This window comes from Lynx canadensis, chromosome A2, assembly GCF_007474595.2.
Source record: "Lynx canadensis isolate LIC74 chromosome A2, mLynCan4.pri.v2, whole genome shotgun sequence".
Taxonomy (NCBI): Eukaryota; Metazoa; Chordata; class Mammalia; order Carnivora; family Felidae; genus Lynx; species Lynx canadensis.
This window is the reverse complement of record NC_044304.2, coordinates 21,207,154-21,225,243: the sequence shown is the minus strand read 5'-3', so window position 1 is coordinate 21,225,243 and position 18,090 is coordinate 21,207,154. Positions and strand designations below refer to the sequence as shown.

Below are 18,090 nucleotides of genomic sequence, written 5' to 3'. Positions count from 1 at the left end.
TTGCCCCACTCAGACACTCCAGTGGCTCCTCAGAGCCATTAGGACCCTCACTGCCCCGTGACATCAAGCTGGCCTCCGGTCCCCCTGCCTCCTGGAAGCCACCCCCTAGCCCTCCTGTTCTGGGCCATCCCTATTTCCCCCAGACTGGGCTTCTGGAGAGCAGGCTGGTTCACTGGTGTATCTCCCAGACCTAGGGAGCTGGCTGGTGCAATGGCTGGTATGGGGGGTGGTAGTGGCCTGGGGTGACCGTGGACCTTTCAGAAGGGGTGCCGTACCCAACTCCCACCTGAGCTTGCTCTTCCTCGGTACATGTTCCTGTCCCCAGCCAAGGTCCACAGGATATTCACAGTTTACTTATCTGAGGCAACTGCAGTTTTTGGCTTGTAGATCCCAATTTCCCAGAACCTGCCCCCACAGGGGCGGGACAGCAAGCATGTTATTAATTCATTCCCCACTTCCTCTCGAGTTCAGAAGCAACCTGCCAGGCACGGGAGCCAAAATGAAGACTTCAGCCCCTGGCCGCGCCTGTGGCATCGCGACGGTCCTGCTCTCTCTGCTGGCTGTCCTTCACACCTCCACCCCCCAAAAGGTAGTGGGTGTCCGTGGGGGCCTGAGTGTGAATGGTGTGAGCTGATTAGCAATGGTGAGAGCCTCTGCACGTGCAAGCATTATGTGGACAAGGGAGCGTGGATCAGTGTGTGTGCAAAGAGTTGGTGCTGACCACCCACCAGGCACTAGCCCGGGCTGTATGGTTCCTCTCTTACTCAACAGTAGGGAGATCTAGTCCCATTTTATGGGGAGAAAATGCAGCCCAATAAGTTGCTGCTAGAGGCTGGCAGTGGGGGGCATGGGGAAAGGGGTAGGAACGGGCTTCACGAGGGGCACCTGGGTGGCTCAGTTGGTTGGGCAGTTGAATATCCAGCTTCGGCTTAGGTCACGATCTCACAGTTCATGGGTTTGACCCCCGCATCGGGCTCTGCGCTTTTGGTGTGGAGCTTGCTTGGAATTCTTGCTCTCTCCTCTCTCTCTGACCCTCCCCCACTTGCACTTTTTCTCTCTCTCAAAATAAGTAAATAAACTTTTTAAAAAATGGGTTTCATGAGCCCAAGTCTACCTCTCCCTGGCTGAGTGGCCATGAAGGAGTTATTTATTTAAAGTTTGTTTATTTATTTTGAAAGAGAGCGAGAGAGGCATGCAAGCAGGGTAGGGGCAGAGAGAGAGAGGGACAGAGGATCCGAAGCAGGCTCTACGCCAACAGCAGAGAGCCCAATGCGGGGCTCGAACTCACAAACTGCAAGATGATGACCTGAGCCGAAATCAAGAGTCAGAAGCTTACCCGATTGAGCCACCCAGGTGCCCCAGGAGTTATGTACTCTGTGTCTGTTTCCTCATCTATAAAACACTAAAAAGAAAAGCTATTCAAACCTGTAACATTTATAAAGAACTTAGTACAGTGCCTGCCACCCAGCAGATACTCCCGTGTATACATAAGCCGCCGGGCCAGTCACCTGTCTCTGTGCTAAGCTGCGTGCACAGCGGAACATACCGTGTGCAGGCAGCTGGTGTGCACATGTCCTTCCCTGGGGACCACAGATCTGGAGGAGAGCATATGTCTGAGGAGGGTCCACAGCTGCAGGGTCAAGGGGGCAAAGAGGAAGGCTCCCAGCGATTAGAGACTGGGTCCTCATCACCTCCAAGTTCTCCTAGCTCCTGTGAGCACCTGGTGGGAGACAGGCAAGAGCTGTTTTTCCCAGTTTCCATGAGGCTGAGGTCACCAGAAATCACAGGACTTGTTCATTACCCTTTTAGTGGGCAGAGCTAAGATCAAATGTGAAGCTTCCTGACCCATCTAGGGCCCCCTGCCTGAGGAGTAAGTGAGAGTTGCTTCCCAGACGCACTGGGCCGCAAGCTCCACCATCGTGGCCCTGAAGGGTGGGGAACGAAGCACATAGCTGCCTCTTATGTGAGACTGGTGTTCACATGTGGAATGTATCATGGGGTTTGGCTGGAGGCCTGGTCAGTGGCTCAGTCGGGGATGGGGGCCAGGGCTTGGTCTGGGACTCTTTTTAAAGAGTGCTGCCTCGAGCTGGACTGGCATTGAGACAAACCTATTCCTCCTCCTTCATTGGTCCAGAATGACATTGACATCTACAGCCTCACCGTGGACTCCAGGGTCTCATCCAGATTTGCCCACACAGTCGTCACCAGCAGGGTGGTCAACAAGGCCAATGTTGTACAGGAGGCCACCTTCCAGGTGGAGCTGCCCAAGAGAGCCTTCATCACCAACTTCTCCATGTAGGTACCTTCCTGCCCTCCTCCTCGTCTCCCTCCCCAACCCAACACCATGACACCAGCTTCCCCGATGGCACCCAGTCAAGAAGAGCAACTCTCTTCCTGATGTGAGGTGTGCCTTAGGTGTGTGTGCTCGGCCTGTAGGCAATACAGGGAACCAGGGACTTGACCCACGAACTTCAGTACATTCTCAGAAGTGTTCCATGCCTCCGCCCTCCACACCTCCCTCCCTCCACCCCTCCCTCCTTCCATCCACCCCACCGTCCATCCCTCTGTGCACCATCCCCAAATACTGCCCAGTTGACAGGTGGAAAACCACAGCATCTTGGTTTCTTTGCCTCTGAGGAGTACAGAGTTGGGGCATCCTGAGGCCCAGGCCCAGGCAGGAGGGAGTCACCCAAAGGCAGAGTCCAGCTCAGAATACAGAAGACTTCCTAACTCTGGGACTGCCCCACAATGGAGCAATGCCTTGAGGAGGGGGATCTCTTTGTCATAGGAAGTTCCAAGCCAGGCTAGTCCCCTCCCTCCCACCTGGGATACTGCAGAGGGCGTTTCTGCTCTGGGCCAGAGGCCAAGAATTGGGAGACCCCTGGGATTTCTGTGGACTCTGTGGCTCAGTGCTGATCCTCACCTTGTCCTCCTCACCCTTCCCGAATGTTTTGCAATGTTTGTCCAATACATGAGAACCCTCTCTATCTGTCCTTGTCCCCACCAGAGAGGCAGTGATTGAGGGCAGGCCAGAAAGAGGCTGATCCCAGCAACTCAGGGAGGGTGCTGGGTGGGACAGAGAGCGGGCTCAGCCGGGGTCCCCAAACTACCCTGAGACCTCTGAAAAACTATAGTGGGGGCTGGGTCCCTGTGCTCGGCTCCTTCTTCTTTCTTGGCCACTGCTTCTCCTAAACCTGGAGCGGGGGCCTGTGCTATGTGAGCACTGTGTGCAGTGTGCGCTCTGCAGGCGGCCCCCAGCCAGCTTGGGGAGCAGGGCACCCTGCCCCCTGCTTCCCTATGCGCTGCAGCAACACAATCTGGGCCCAGGGAGCAGCGCCAGCCCGGGGCTCTCAGCCCATGTGATGGGCCCAGAGCCTGGCAGCCTGCTGGCCTTGGCGCCCCAGCTGGGCATCCAGGAGGAGGAGCCCTGCGGCCCACTCTGCAGCCCCATCCCTAGCCCAGGGTTAAATTATGACCAGGAATGTCAGGAAGGTGGGGAGGAGGAACACTGGGTCCTAATGCCCTGGCTACCCCCGCCGACCCCTGCACACCCTTTCATGCCACCCCCAGGTGGAGCAGGGCTGTGTTTGCCCAACACATCCCTGCTCGCCTCCCAAGGAGGATCTGGAGTAGTCATTTTCATTCCAGAGGAGAAGCCCTGGTAGCTCTTTCTAGTCCCCAAAAATAGGATTGTGGGACCCACACCACTGGGAGTCCAGCCCACCCGTTGTCCAACACCTGCTTCCCCAGAGGCCAACCTCCCTGAAGAGTCCCCTGCCCTGTGCTGGCAGGGGGAGGGGCCAGAGGCTTTCAGTGCTGCGTTTCCCACTGACCTGGGAGCCCGGCATCTCTCTCCTTCCCAGTCTTCCCCGCACAGGTGCACGCAGGGCTGGGCACAGGGGCACCCCAGAAAGCTCACTGGTGACTGACCAGTTCTTCTGGGAGCAGGCTGTGAGATGAGAGGGAAAGCTGGGATGTGGGACCGGACTGCAAGGGTGAAGAGAGGCTGGGACTTAGCTCAGTCCTGCCTCCTCTGCAGCCTCCTTCCCCTGTGTGTTCGGTAAACGCATGTTTGCCAACACTGTGCACGCCTCAGGGTAGATGGAGGCGTGGCATAGCATGCAGAGCTCTCCTCCCCACCTGGGGTCCTGCACAGACTTGTATACAGTAAGTACATAATAAACAGGGATGGCCTCAGGCAGAGACAGGAGTCACTCTGTTAAGAGGCACACCGAGTCAAGGGAGGCTCCCTGGAGGAGGTGGGATTGGAGTGGGCTGCCCCTATCAGGCCCTCCACAAATCTTCCCCTCCTGCCACAGGATCATCGACGGTGTGACTTACCCCGGGAACATCAAGGAGAAGGCTGCAGCCCAGGAGCAGTACAGCACGGCCGTGGCCAGGGGAGAGAGTGCTGGCCTCATCAAGTGAGCCAAAGATGGTGGTGGGAAGGGACCCCAGGGGGGTGGGGGCAGAGGCTGCCCTGCCTCCAGCCCTTCAGACCCTCTCCAGCCTCCAGTGGCCATAACCCCGCCCGGCCTGGAGGGACAAACCTGACGTCCCTCTCCCCCAGGGCCACCGGAAGAAAGATGGAGCAGTTCCAGGTGTCAGTCAATGTGGCTCCCTCTGCCAAGGTCACCTTCGAGCTAGTGTATGAGGAGCTGCTCAAACGGCGTCTGGAAGTGTATGAGCTGCTGCTGAAAGTCCAGCCCCAGCAGCTGGTCAAGCATCTGCAGGTACTGGCACCGCCTTTTCCCGGGAGGTCTCCAGGAACACACCTGCTCTGCTGAGGGCAGCCCCTCCTTCCCCCTCTGCCTCCCCGGAGGCCCAGCCCCAGCTCCCTGCCAACCCAGTGACCCGCTTCTTGCCTCCAGATGGACATTCACATCTTTGAGCCTCAGGGCATCAGCTTTCTGGAGACAGAGAGCACCTTCATGACCAACGAACTGGCAGATGCCCTCACCATCTCACGGAACAAGACCAAGGTGGGCCTGCCATTGTCAGCAGGCAAGGGTACCAAGGGGCCTGTTGTCCGGCCAGCCTTATGAGTCTGTCCGGAGAGCGGGACAACTGGGCAGAATCTCTGTGCTGGAGGGACTTCTGAGGTCTGTGTCCCTGCTGCCACTTGGCAGAGGTGGAGGACAAGGCCCAGAGAAGGGTGGTAGGTGCTGGTGTGGAGACCACCTTCGCCCTGGTGGGGAGAAGGCTGTGGGGAGGAACCTAAGTGAGGGCCCCATGGATGGAAAGGGGCCGCCAGCTGGATCATGCATATCCTGAGCCGGGCCCCTGCTGGTGCAGCTCTAAGAGCAGAGGTTCACTCCCCCACTCCCCTATGGGGAGTCATTCTCTCCAACAGCTCAGCCTCAGGGAACATTCCCTGGACTGTGGCCCAAGGCCATATCCTGGAATTCTTGCTTCAGATGGGGTGGGTGTGGCCATGGGGCTCTTCTCAACCCCAGCCTGTCCTTTCCCAGGCTCACATCCGATTCAAGCCCACACTCTCCCAGCAAAAGTCACCAGGGCAGGAGGACACAGTCCTGAATGGCAACTTCATCATCCGCTACGATGTGAACCGGACCCTCTCCGGGGGCTCCATTCAGGTATGTGGGCTCCAGGCGAGAATAGGGGCAACCAGAAAATCCATCCATACTCAAGGGCTTGAGCTTACATGTTCTAGAAGGAAAGGCAAAGTAACTGCCCCTACTCATCAGTGTGAACCAGTGGCAGCACAGACCAAAAACAAGCAATTTTGTTATGTTTCCCTGAAACAATTTTCTTTTGGAGGCACAGAAGTTTCATCTCTGCTAAAGAGATGCCTTGCAGGATTTCCCTTATTGCCTTGGCTGGCAGGAGGCTCACAGTTCAGTTTGATGTCCAATGGCAGTAGCTTCTTTCATGCAAGTTTCTGGCTTCATTGTGCTTTCCCTTTACTCTTTTGATGGACCTTGTTTTTTAAAACTTTTTTTAACTTTTTTTTTTTGAGAGAGACAGAGTGTGGGTGGGGGAGGGGCAGAGAGAGAGGGAGATACACAATCCAAAGAAGGCTCCAGGCTTTGAGTTGTCAGCACAGAGCCCAATGACGTGGGGCTCAAACTCACACACCGTGAGTCACAACCTGAACTGAAGTCAGAAGCTCAACCCACTGAGCCACCCAGGTGCCCCACTATGGACCTTGTTTTTCAAGTCCTTACTCTTTTAATGGATCTCAGGTTTATTATGTCTAAACCTTTTAGGATAAATTGCCTCAAATACTAAAACAAATAGGAGGTAAAGTGGGGGTAGAGTTCTAGTAGGCCATACGTGAGCAGGGAAGGCAAGAGAGGGGCTGGACTGAGCCCTAGAAGATGGTGAGGATTTGAGGAAGTTAGCAGTGGGACAGAGACAGATGGGGCTGCGTGAAGAGAGGAACCCAAGTATTAAGCTGAGAAGGCTGGTTGGGGGCAGGGCAGGGCTGCAGCTCTTATTACCTGGGTTTGTTTCACTCTGATCACAGATTGAAAATGGCTACTTTGTACACTACTTTGCCCCCGAGGGCCTACCCACAATACCCAAGAATGTGATCTTTGTCATTGACAAGAGCGGCTCCATGTTGGGCAGGAAGATCCAACAGGTGGGTCCCACAGGTTAAGACCACAACTCTGGAAACTCACACATGCCTCACGCCATCACCTCCGGCCCAGTAGGCAGATTCTCCCTCCTCCATCTTCCTGGGTATGGGGTACCCAGGGGTTGAGATTGGTCAGAGTATCGGCAGGTCCTGGCTCTAGAGCAGTCACCATGCAAGTCCGGGGATGCCAGCCCAAGTACACAGGATGCCAGCCCCAGGGAGGCTCCACTGAGACACCCACCTTGTCTCCGATCCTCCTGCTCAGACCCGGGAAGCCTTAATCAAGATCCTGGATGACCTCAGCCCCAGAGACCAGTTCAACCTTATCAGCTTCAGCGGGGATGCAACCCAGTGGAAGCCATTGCTGGTGCCAGCCTCAGCCGAGGACGTGAACCAGGCCAGGAGATATGTGGCCGGCATCCAGGCCCAAGGCGGTGAGTGCCTCTGTAGCCCTGCTATGGTGTGGGGGCTTCTGGGGAACCAAGCCCAGCCTGAGGTGCTGGGCTGGAAGCCATCCTGAGTGTGTGCCCCCCAGGGACCAACATCAACGACGCAATGCTGATGGCCGTGCAGCTGCTGAGTAACGCCAACCGGCAGGAGCTGCTGCCCGCGGGCAGTGTCTCCCTCATCATCCTGCTCACCGATGGTGACCCCACTGTGGGTGAGGGCACCACCAGCAACTCCAAGGCACACGGCCCAGAGGGATCTGCTGAGGCCTTCCCCTGGCTTGCTGTGGAACCCGAGGCAGGGGGGGGGGGTCTCTAGAGTCCAGAAGTATCCATTGAACAAATCGCTGTTTTCTCATGCTCCCCACCCCCTTCCCAAACTGCTGGGCCCAGGAGAGACCAACCCTGCGAGGATCCAGAAGAACGTGCAGGAAGCCATAGCTGGCCAGTACAGCCTCTTCTGCCTGGGCTTTGGCTTCGATGTCAGCTATGCCTTCCTGGAGAAGATGGCACTGGACAACGGCGGCCTGGCTCGGCGCATCTATGAGGACTCAGACTCTGCCCTGCAGCTCCAGGTGCCAGAGTGTCCCCGGTGGCCCCTGAGTGAGGGATGGCACAGAGAGGCAGGCAGACCCCAGCCCCGCACTCGTGACACCCCCCACCTTGCAGGATTTCTACCAGGAAGTGGCCAACCCACTGCTGACAGCAGTGACCTTTGAGTACCCAAGCAACGCTGTGGAGGAGGTTTCGCAGGACAACTTCCGGCTGCTCTTCAAAGGCTCCGAGATCGTGGTCGCTGGGAAGCTCCAGGACCAGAGCCCTGATGTGCTCTCAGCCAAAGTCAGAGGGCATCTGGTGAGTGTGGCCGGCCGTTCTGCAGGGGAAAGGCCGCTGGAGCAGGGAGTCAGAAGGGCTTCATTCACACCCCAGCCCCACAGGGCTCCAGCAGTTGAGAGAGCAAGTCACGAAGTGCTGTCTCCCACTTAGAGATGACACTCAGCAGTCCGTCTGTGCTGCTGCTGTTCCTGAGAGAACCAGAGGCCTGGCATTCCCTCCTGTCCTCACACTGCCCTCTGAGGTTGCAGTGGGGCAGAGAGGGCTGCTCCCATTTCACAGATGAGCAGGCTGAGATCCAGGCAGGGCAGGCAACTTGCCTGGGGCCCCTCTGCAGCCAGGTCAAGAGCCTGGCTCCCCACGTGGTGCCGTCTCTGCCCAGTCTTCCCCTGCCTCTGTGCCACAGGAGGCCCTGTCATTCCACAGAGAGAAACAGCACCTGCTCTGCGCCAGGTCCTTCTCTAGGCCCTGGGGACGCTGTCCTCCCGACAGTGACAGTGGGTGTAGATCCTCACACCAGCAAGGAGCTTCGGGCTGGGATGTCCCTGACACAACAAACCCGGGAACTCAGGGGAGCAGCCCTGGGAACCCAAACCTGGTCTGGGAATCAGGGAGGGATGCCTGAAGGAGGCCCAGCTGAGACTGAAGGATGAGTAGAGGATGGTACAGGCCAGACGGTGGAATGATGGAGGAACATTCTAGGCTTGCATGGCAAGCAGGCAGCGTGTGTGGGAAGAACAGCAGGTAGGTGAGTCAGAAGAGAATGGGGGGTCCTGGGCCTCACCTCAGAGGAAGTGGCCGAGTAGTGGGATGGGCAGTGTGTGATCTCTGGCCAGCCTGCCTGGGTTCAGACCCAGCTCTGCCACCTCCCAGAGGTGAGTCCTGGGACAAATCACTTAACCTCACTGTGCCTCAGTTTCCTCCTGTGTAGAAATCAGAATAGGTCACCCTACCCACCTTGTAAGACTGCTGTGGGGATTACAGTCTGGCCCCAGTGTAAATATTTCATTCATGTTAGCTGCTAATATGAACCTAAAGGCCAGGCGTTCCCAAAGTGTAAGACCCAAGGTGACTCAGGGTAGTTCACAAACATGTTTGTTTTAGTAGTTGTGTATTTATTTTAATGTGTCTCCTGAAAAATAGAACTTGAACCCCAGACCTAAGATTTCACAGGTATTATTGCTTGGGACAGGGCCAAATAAATAGTATTAGTCTATTTAAAGTTCATTTAAGCAAAACCATCAAGCAAATAGCTCTATGTGTGGATAGGACAAAATTCGTGCAGGTGGCCTGCATGTGACAGTGTGGGGAGGCCTGGCTCTGGGTGAGAGACAGAGGAGGTAGTTCCAGCAGGAGTAGCGGGATCTGATCCACACTGAGAAGGTCTTCGACTGCAGTGGGGAGCAATGGCAAGAAAGGTGGGGTTTCCTCTGTCCCCCCACCTCCCGCCACTTCCCAGGCTGTGGGCAGGGCAGCCCCAGACCAGAAGCCCCCCTCCCTAGGAAAGGATGCAGCCGTCACTCGGAGCTCGGCATATGCCTTGCTGCCTCCATCCCACAGTGCCCAGCCCCAGCAGAGGGCATCAGCATGGGCCAGGATAGCTGGTTGCGGGTGGACGGGTCCCCAAGCCCTATCAGGGCCATGACACCGGAGTTCTCTTTTCAACTCTGCCACTGACTGCTGGGGAAAGCTCTTCCCTCTTTGTCCCCCGAGTCTCCATCTTTGGGGTGAGTGTGGAATGCATGTGGGGACCCTTCCTGTCCACACACCACACTTGGACTTCCTTCCTACTGCTGTTTCTACACTGTCCTGGGCGTCACATCCCATTCTCATTTCCCTTTCTCTGGAAGGATCCGTCTGACCTGAGCTCCCAGCTCTGTGTCTGCCATGTTGCACTTGGGCGGTTTGCTACCTTTTATCTCCACCTCCTTCTCATCTTGGGAGGCTCTGTGACCAAGACTCTCATTCCCCAAACTCCCTCCCCACGCCCCACTCTACTCAAAGGCAGTGCAGTCCTTGTAGCCGATGCATGGGAGCTGCCCCAGCTCTAAGCAGGTTTCATGTGGGAGCACTTGGAAGACCTAGGCCCTCACAGCTCCTGCCCCGGCTGGGCCCCTCTTTCTAGCACATGCAGAACATCACCTTCCAAACGGAAATTAGAGTGGCGGAGAAGGAAGAAGAGTTCCAGAGCCCCAAGTACATCTTCCACAGCTTCATGGAGAGACTCTGGGCATACCTGACCATCCAGCAACTGCTAGAGAAAATGTGGGTAGCCCACACCTTTGAGGGCCCACCAGGACAGCTACACATAGCCTGAGCACCTTCACAAGCTTCCCATGGCGGTGGGGATGGGGGGGGGGGGGGCAGCGGGCACAGGGTGTCTCCCAAGTCCAGAGAGAGGGGGTTGTGGCACCACGTGTGAGCTCCAGACTCTCCCAGTGGAACCCTCCCAGAAGGGTCTGGAAGGGAGGGAGATTCTGACAAGGCATCCAGGGACCTGCTGAACCTGTGATGTCCTCAACCTGCAGGATTTTGGCATCTGATGCTGAGAAGCAGGCCCTTGAGACCCAAGCTCTGAACTTGTCGCTGCAGTACAGCTTTGTCACACCCCTCACGTCCATGGTGGTCACCAAACCCGAAGGCGAAGAACGATCTGAAGTTGCAGAGAAGCCTGTGGAAACCGGTGGGTGTGAGAGCAGGACCCTGGCCTCCTTGGCAGCACAGTTTTGACCCAGCACCCTCCACAGCCTTTCCTCTGCATCCCAACCAAGACCCCGACCCTGCCACCCCTAATCTCCCAGGAGCCCCGGGAGACTCCTCCCATTTCATTGATGTGAAAGCTGAGGCCAGGTTTCCTGACCCCAGAGTTCACTGCACCTATTTAGTGCTGGGGTTGGAAAGCAAGGTTAAATACAAGCATGTCAAATTTATTGAAATCACTCTAACAGTGTATTTCTTTCTTTCTCTTTTTGTTTTATCCAGAAAACAAACGCAAGCACTTCCACTTAGGTAAGAGCCTCAAAGGCTGGGCTGGGGGACAGTTGGCTGACACAGGACCTAAGGCACCAGCCCCACGAGGTTGCTGGCCAGGGCCTCTCCAGCCCAACCCCACTGCCAGCAGGGGGTGTCGTCTGCCTAAGCAAATGGGTGCATTTAGTCACTTTGTTCATTCAGATACTGGCTGCCATTTGGGGCCTGCCCTGGGCACTAGGGATACAATCCCTGTTCAACTGCAGGCCCCAGAAAGGTACATCTAACAAGCAAACCCAGGTCCCTCTGATTTCCAGGTCTTCCTCTCTCCAGATTTCATACCACGGGAGACAGAAGGTCCAGATTAACAGGTGGCAAAGGAGGAGAGGGGAGAGGGGTGGGAGATTGACAGAATCGTGACCCTGGCCACAGACTGGGCTCTGCCCTGGTTGTTGGGGGAGTGACTTTCCTGGCTCACCTGGCTGGCTGGCGGGGCTGGGACTCACGTCCATTTATGTCTGATTAGGGAGCAGCTATGCAGACTCCTTCCTTACCGAAAGAAGCGGCTATAGAGGACCAAGTAATTTGAATTGGGGACTGGGGGTGGGCGCTGACATCCCAGTGGCAGGGGCAGAGGGGTTCAAGAAGGGTCCTTTGTTCCCACTTTGAATTTCTTCTGGCCATGGGAGGAGAGGCTCCCAGAGTGATGAGTGCAAGGAAGGGAGCCATCCGCCCTCTCCACATCCCTCTCCCAGGGTGGGTCCCAGAGCCCAGGCTGGGGGGGGAACCACGACACCACTTTAGAGAAGACTGTGTGTGTGTCAACTTTTCCAAAGCTGGACCTTCTGGGAAGGCGCCTGGTAACCCAGGGAGAATCGGACCACAAGGACCTGTTCATTCTCCATCTCATCATCTAACCTACCATGGGGTTAGGGACTTGCTGCTACCAGACATGTTGTTAGGTAAGCCACTTTCTGACCCTCTGAGAGTCTAGTTTCCTTAAGGTGATCATTAAACCTGCCTGTAGAGTTGGAGAGGTAAAGCACCAGCACAGAGCCTGACACGGGGCTCAAACCCACGAACTGTGAGACCATGACCTAAGCCAAAGTCAGACGCTTAACTGACTGAGCCACCCAGGTGCCCTGAAGTAATGTGTCCTTTATTTTCACTGGATCAGATTCATTACACTCTGGAGGCTGGCTCAGGATGGAACCTTCTAGAAAGGGAAGGCTTCCTCCATTTCCAAAGCTAACAGTGGTCCCTTGAGCTATTTCCAATCCCAAATCTGGATTCAGAAACGGCAGAGTCAGGCTAGACCCCATGTCCTCTGCATTTTCCCTAATAGTGTGCTCTCCTGTTTGAAAGTCTTGTTACAAAGGCTCTTCCAAGTTGGATGTATGTATGGCAGGGGTTGTGGGGCGGGGGGGGGGGGGGTGGCGGGTGGCAACGATGGCTGGAGGATGTGAAGATTACTCTCAATCCTGACTACCTTCTTCCTTTCTGTTTCTGGCTGCCCCTGCACTAATGCCTGCTTTGGCACCATCAGCCCCCTCCACTCCTGATGAAGTGGATTTGAGAATCAAGGCCAGAGTTCCTGCAATACCTTCTGACACTATGACACATAGACACCAGGAGAGGAAACCCTCGGGGAGCTCTGCAGACACATCACGTGGGTTTCCCAGTGTTGAAGTTGAGAGGGAGCCCTGGCCACGGGCATCTGCTTCTCCATCTCTCACCTCTTCCCCCACTCCCCAGGAAGGGGCTGTCTAAATCCAGACTTTTTCTTCTTTCAGAACCAGCCAAGACAGACTCACCCCCAGGTAGGTTGCCAGCCTCCCTCAGGCCCCCTCCCTGCCCTTACCTCCCAGCCCGCTCTACCTGCTCTAGGAACTACACCTGCTGTCCCAGCCCCCATCCAGGCACCTCCTGTCATCCTGACACTGCCCGGACAGAGTGTGAATCCTCTCTGTGTGGACATCAAGCACTCTCAGGGGCCAATGAACCTGCTCTCAGACCCTGACCAAGGTGAGAGGTGCACACCCAATCATCCACCCAGAGAGACCCAGACACCACTCACTCCCAACTTAACCACCCCAGAGACAATGATGGGACACAGCCCATGGAGACATACCTTACCCCGTGTGGGCCTGTCCCAAGATCACAGTGTGGCCTGCCTCTGAGCACTGACACTTGCACTTACACGGCCACCCCACAGACTTTCCCCTGAACATCACATATGCAGGTCCGGGTGGCCTGGGCACTCCAGGGAGACCAGATGTGGACTTGTCCCCAGGCACTGCCATACTTCAGGGGTGGCGAGACAGACTTGGGCACACATAAGCTCAGAGGCCTATAGTCAATGCCCAGAGCGACACGGAAGTGAGCCCAGAGGAGGAGACAAGAGCTGTCCGAGGGCCAGGGGAGGCTGCACGGGGTCATACAGGAATGATTGGGCCTTGGCAGACGAGTGGGGGCCCACTGGGCAGAGGAAGGGGAAAGCAGCAGCGGAGGCCTGGAAGGTACTGATAGGACTCTGGAGGGTGTGGAGCAGGTGAATGGGAGGAAGCGGTAGGTGTGCTGACCAGGCCTGCACTCCCAACCCCAGAAGGGTCCTACTGGTTGAACCGAGTGTCAGGTCAGATGTGAGGATACACAGCACTCGGGGATGCTCACACACACCTGCAGAGCCACCCAGAGCCAATGAGCCTCTGCGGCTCCCCCATTCCTCCCACATCCGCCCAGTCTACCACTCATCTCACCAGGCCGTGGTCTGCTTGCTCCCAGAGGCTGGGCATCACTCGTTTTCCATCTCGCTCTTGGCCACAGCACCTCGTCAGGCCAGCCACACTATGGGGGCTTTATGAATATTCCCTGATTTCAGACAGGATCTGCCCTTTCAAAGGGCTCGTCTGAAGGTGGCCATCGCTGAGGATTCGGGGGCCCTTCCAAAGCCACATGAAACCAGGGGATGAGGGAGAGGTTGTGGGAGGAAGTGTTGGGAAAAGGGGACTGAGAAGGTGAGCCGGTGAGAAGGGGTTTGGGTGGACCTGTCATCCAGGCCAGCGCGCAGCTGGGGCCACGGCCTTGACCTCTGTGCTCCCGGCCCTCTTAGGGGTTGAGGTGACTGGCCAGTATGAGACAGAAAAGGCCCAGTTCTCGTGGATCGAGGTGACCTTCAAGAACCCCCAGCTGCAGGTCCGCGCCTCCCCTGAGCACGTGGTAGTGACTCGAAATCGAAGAAACTCTGCCTATAAGTGGAAAGAGACGCTGTTCTCGGTGACACCTGGGTATGCCCCCCGCTGGGTACTTCTCTGGCCACATTAGTTGGCCGGTGACTGCTGCTAGGTGATCTGGGCCCATGCGCCTGGGGATGGGGTGGCGGAGCATGCGTCTCCTGCGGTGGGCTGCCCCCGCAGAGAGCCCTGCACCATACCCTCCCGTTCTGGAGGTCACAGAGGGGTTGTGCTGGGACCCAGCTACCCTCACACCTCACCCGGGTCACTACCCGACGTGGGGCACAGTGTGGCTTGGAGCTAGCTCTACTGCCAGTCCTGTGTGACCCTGGGCAGGCTGCTTAGCTCCTCTGTTTCCTCACTCGTAACTAGAGACAATCACCCAGCCCTGAGTCAGAGGGCTGAGGAGAAGGTCCAATGAGGGGATGGGATCCAGGAGTACTGTGCCCATTGGACAGTATGGTGCCCACTGGGTACAGGGGAGGGCCGTGCTGTCTGTGTGGTGAGGTAATGACGACAATAATGAGAAGCTGGAGAGCACTGTTCCCTGGGGGAGGTTACGAATGTCATCCTTAGCATAGAGGTGGACGGCCACCTCTTCTGGGTGAGGCTGCCCCACCACAGAGCTTTCCAGAGGCAGCTTGCCAGCTCTGGAGGCTACCAGGGGCCTGGGAGTGGGGCCAAGGACCCTGGCCCTCTTTGAGCAGTACCAACACCCCAGCCTATACCGAGCACGGAGAGTCTTGTCCTCTGCCCTCTCACTGCGCCACACTGTAGAGACCAGTTTCCACTTGACAAATGAGTGGGTGCCTAGAAAATCTGAGGGGCTTATCCGAAAACCATCCAATTTCATAAGAGATCTTAAAGTCTCCTATTATCTGATAAATGCACAAAGAATGACAAGAGTTTCTGTGCCCTGGACGTGCACACTAGAAGATAGAATGAAGAATTCCTAACACCTGCAGTGAGAGAAAATCCAAATACTTTCATGAGCTGCAGAAGATAACACCTAAGGGAAAACAGACCACATCTTGTACATTGAATCAAGGACAGTGTAAATTTAGGGCAGTTCCATTTCAAATAACCTCAGAGTTAACAGCAGGGTCTTATTCAACGTGCTTTAAGGAGCCTGACATTCAAAGCTTATCTTAAGTAGAAAAGGACAGGATAGGATGAAAAGGGACTTGCTCTTCTAGACATAAGTAACACTAATCATCAGAAGGAAGTGGCACTAGCCATAAAAAACGAAGGGGATAGAATGAATGTATCAGACAATTGCCTTAATCATATAAAACTAATTTATGAGAAACTAATCTAAGAAAACCAGGGAGGGAAAGGAATCTGGTTTATCTTATAAATAATACACCAGATACCGCTAAGACGGTCCCAGTTTACCAGTGAGGAAAGCGAAGCCCAGAACATTTAAGGGACGTCCCGCCCAAGGCCACTCCCACCTCGATTGCTCAGGTTGCGGGGTTTCCCCACAGCCTCAACATGACCATGGACAAGGCGGGGCTCCTGCTGCTCAGCAGCCCAGACAAAGTGACCATCGGCCTGCTCCCATGGGACGGTCCTGGGGAGGGACTCCGGCTCCTTCTGCGGGACACCGACCGCTTCTCTAGCCACGTTGGCGGGACCCTTGGTATGTTGCCCACGGCTCAGGGCACCCTCAGAAGCCACCTCTGCCTGCGAACTGGCAGTGCCCTTCACCTCTATGTGTCTCCCAACCTCCATCTTTTTTCCTTGCTGCCCCGCCCTTTGTATCTCAGGCCAGTTCTACCAGGGCGTGCTCTGGGGGCCCCCAGCAGCGGCAGATGACAGCAGGCGAACACTGAGCGTTCAGGGCCGTGACTACTCTGCCACCAGGTGACTGCGCAAGCAGGCCACTGAGCCTGGCCGGGTGTGGAGGCCTAGAGGCTGGGAACTGGGCTTGGCGGGTGGCCCTACTCCTCTGTCCTTGCCTGGAACCTAGAGACAGTGAGAGCAAAGGTTGATACTTTAGGTATCTCTGACCTAGCTCTCAGTGACCTCACAGAGGACAGTCAGCTCAAACCTGCAAAAAACACCCCAGCCCAGAGATCACTAGGGTGAGTCGGGGACAGTAGGAAATTCCTCCCAAACTCTCAGAGCCCTGGGCCCTGAAGACCACACACAGCTGGGTCCACTTGGGTGACCAGGCCTTGTCCTCCTGTGCTGGAGGAAATTCTAAGGCTCCCAGCCTCTCTACCCTCCACACTCCTAACCCCAGCCATCTCCCTCTCTTCCCACCACACCTGAGATTTGCTGACCACCTATCTTTCTGTCTGTCCATGTATCCATCCCAGATTGCTCAAGCTGGATTACCAAGAGGGTTCCCCAGGAACAGAGATTTCCTGCTGGTCCGTGGAGCTGTAGTTATGTGGGAGGGGTTGTGCCCACACCCCGGGCCACCCCACTGTGTGCAGAGAGCTGCCACGCTGTGGCCAGAAGACCGCCCGTGGGGCCCGGACTGCGATGGGGAGGGATATTCCCACTCATTCCAAATAAAGGTGCTGTGAGCCCAGGGAATGGACATCTGTGGTTGCATCTGGCTATATCCCGGGGCCTCAGAATCTCATTAGAACCTTCCACTGTGAGCCCCTTGAAGGCCTGTGGCCAGTAAGGCCCGTGAAGAACTTTCAGTCCAACCTCTTCATTTTACAAGCAGAGAAACTAAGATTTAAAGAGATTAAATCACCCATTTAAAATGTTGCTGCAGCCCCCAGCTGGGGGTCTAGGGCGGGAGAACATTCTCTGGGAGCAAAGGTTCAGTCTGCTTAATGGTCACTGAGTCTGTGAAACCCAGTTTCGACTAAAAACAAAAACAAAAAGAAGAAGAAAAAGAGTGAACTGGGTAGAAGTTCTTATTAGAAACACAACTGGCCCTGGGTGGGCACAAACTGGGTAGAAGTTCTTTACAGGCCAACTCTCCAACTTCTCAGCAAGCTCTTGGGCCCCTTGGTGATGGGATTTGCATGACACGGTTTGGTTTTCGCACCTGTGCTCAGGATGTCCGCTCGCCACTGGGTCAAGAGGCCAGCACTGGAGATGGGGGAGGCAGAGATGAGGTCCCCGGCCCGCGGAGGACCCAAGCGTCTGTCCCCAGGAGCCTTGAGTCTCATGAGGGTGCTCCAGGCCTGGGCTCCAGGCCCTGGGTCTGCTCTCCCATCCATGCTCCGGGGGTGGGCACCCCCAAGATTGCACTCAATCCCCTGCATAGGCGAAGCACACCTAAACATCTACAGTTACTCCACCTACTTCTTAAAAAATGACACGTCTTTGGCTTACAAATAAAAACCATGAAGAGAACAAAAGCAAAACCATGAGAATAGAATAAAAGAAACAAGCAGGGGAAGAGTTAGATCACAGGCGCCAGGGTAAGTAAGGCAAGCTAGAGCGGCACAAAGCTTTGTGCAGAGCTTCCTGGCAGCCAGGGGAAAGCAATAAATGAGCTCGTTTGCTTGCTGAGAGGAAGCAAACTAGATCACCAGGGAAAGCATTCTGTTCTCAGCTCTAGAGCATTACAGGTTGTTTGCAGAGTGAGTCTTTCTAGAAGGGTCAGGGGAGAGGCCAGTGGGAGGGGGTTCCAGCAGCGGGTTTGCCAAATTCACAGGAACACCCCTGCTGAGCTGCTGCATCTCCATTGAGCCTGGTGGGCAGGTGGGGGTCAAGGCTGAGTCACCTTGTGAAGGTTGCTCCGAGGGGCTCAGACCAGAGCTCTGACATACCGGGATGCGAGATGAGTGCCCACCCCGACTCACCCCTCCAGGACCCCAGCAGCTGGGCTGGGCTGTGGAATTGGTACAGCAGCAGAGGGGTCATGGGTGACTTTCTGGCCCAGCCATACTTGCAGAGGTGTTCTCCGTGAACAGGTGAAAGGAGTTCCGTGCCCTTCGTTGTTTTGTTCACCGAGTCCAGCACTCACTTGGGACAGGCCGGGGGCTGAGTGCTGCAGGTCCATTGGATACCAAGGAGACACATTGCC

General features: G+C 55.9%; 1 protein-coding gene across 4 annotated transcripts; it reads left to right on the top strand.

Annotated features, from left to right (window-relative positions):
* The first annotated feature begins 453 nt into the window (after window positions 1-453).
* Window positions 454-16,638, top strand: ITIH4 (inter-alpha-trypsin inhibitor heavy chain 4). 4 transcript variants are annotated; one of them, XM_030306999.1, is made up of 24 exons: window positions 454-589; window positions 2,135-2,295; window positions 4,320-4,424; window positions 4,571-4,733; window positions 4,872-4,982; window positions 5,472-5,597; window positions 6,491-6,607; window positions 6,870-7,038; window positions 7,140-7,265; window positions 7,444-7,625; window positions 7,720-7,905; window positions 10,010-10,149; window positions 10,413-10,567; window positions 10,867-10,893; window positions 11,172-11,225; window positions 11,381-11,434; window positions 11,694-11,816; window positions 12,401-12,523; window positions 12,648-12,674; window positions 12,763-12,879; window positions 13,967-14,141; window positions 15,575-15,729; window positions 15,857-15,953; window positions 16,412-16,638. In XM_030306999.1, exons 1-24 carry the CDS (start codon window positions 500-502, stop codon window positions 16,479-16,481), a joined length of 2,853 nt encoding a protein of 950 aa, XP_030162859.1. In that variant the 5' UTR covers window positions 454-499; the 3' UTR covers window positions 16,482-16,638. The 4 variants fall into 4 exon arrangements, with proteins under 4 accessions (XP_030162859.1, XP_030162858.1, XP_030162860.1 ...); XM_030306998.1 differs by having other exon boundaries at window positions 11,691-11,816; XM_030307000.1 differs by lacking the exon at window positions 11,172-11,225 and having other exon boundaries at window positions 11,691-11,816.
* The last annotated feature ends 1,452 nt before the right edge of the window (window positions 16,639-18,090 follow it).

Bases quoted from the DNA above. Each gene is read 5' to 3' on its own strand.
- ITIH4 (XM_030306998.1), top strand. From the start codon at position 500: ATGAAGACTTCAGCCCCTGGCCGCGCCTGTGGCATCGCGACGGTCCTG. The intron at 10,568-10,866 runs GTGGGTGTGAGA...TGTTTTATCCAG, and splicing joins AGAGAAGCCTGTGGAAACCG to AAAACAAACGCAAGCACTTC. The intron at 11,226-11,380 runs GTGGCAAAGGAG...ATGTCTGATTAG, and splicing joins CAGAAGGTCCAGATTAACAG to GGAGCAGCTATGCAGACTCC.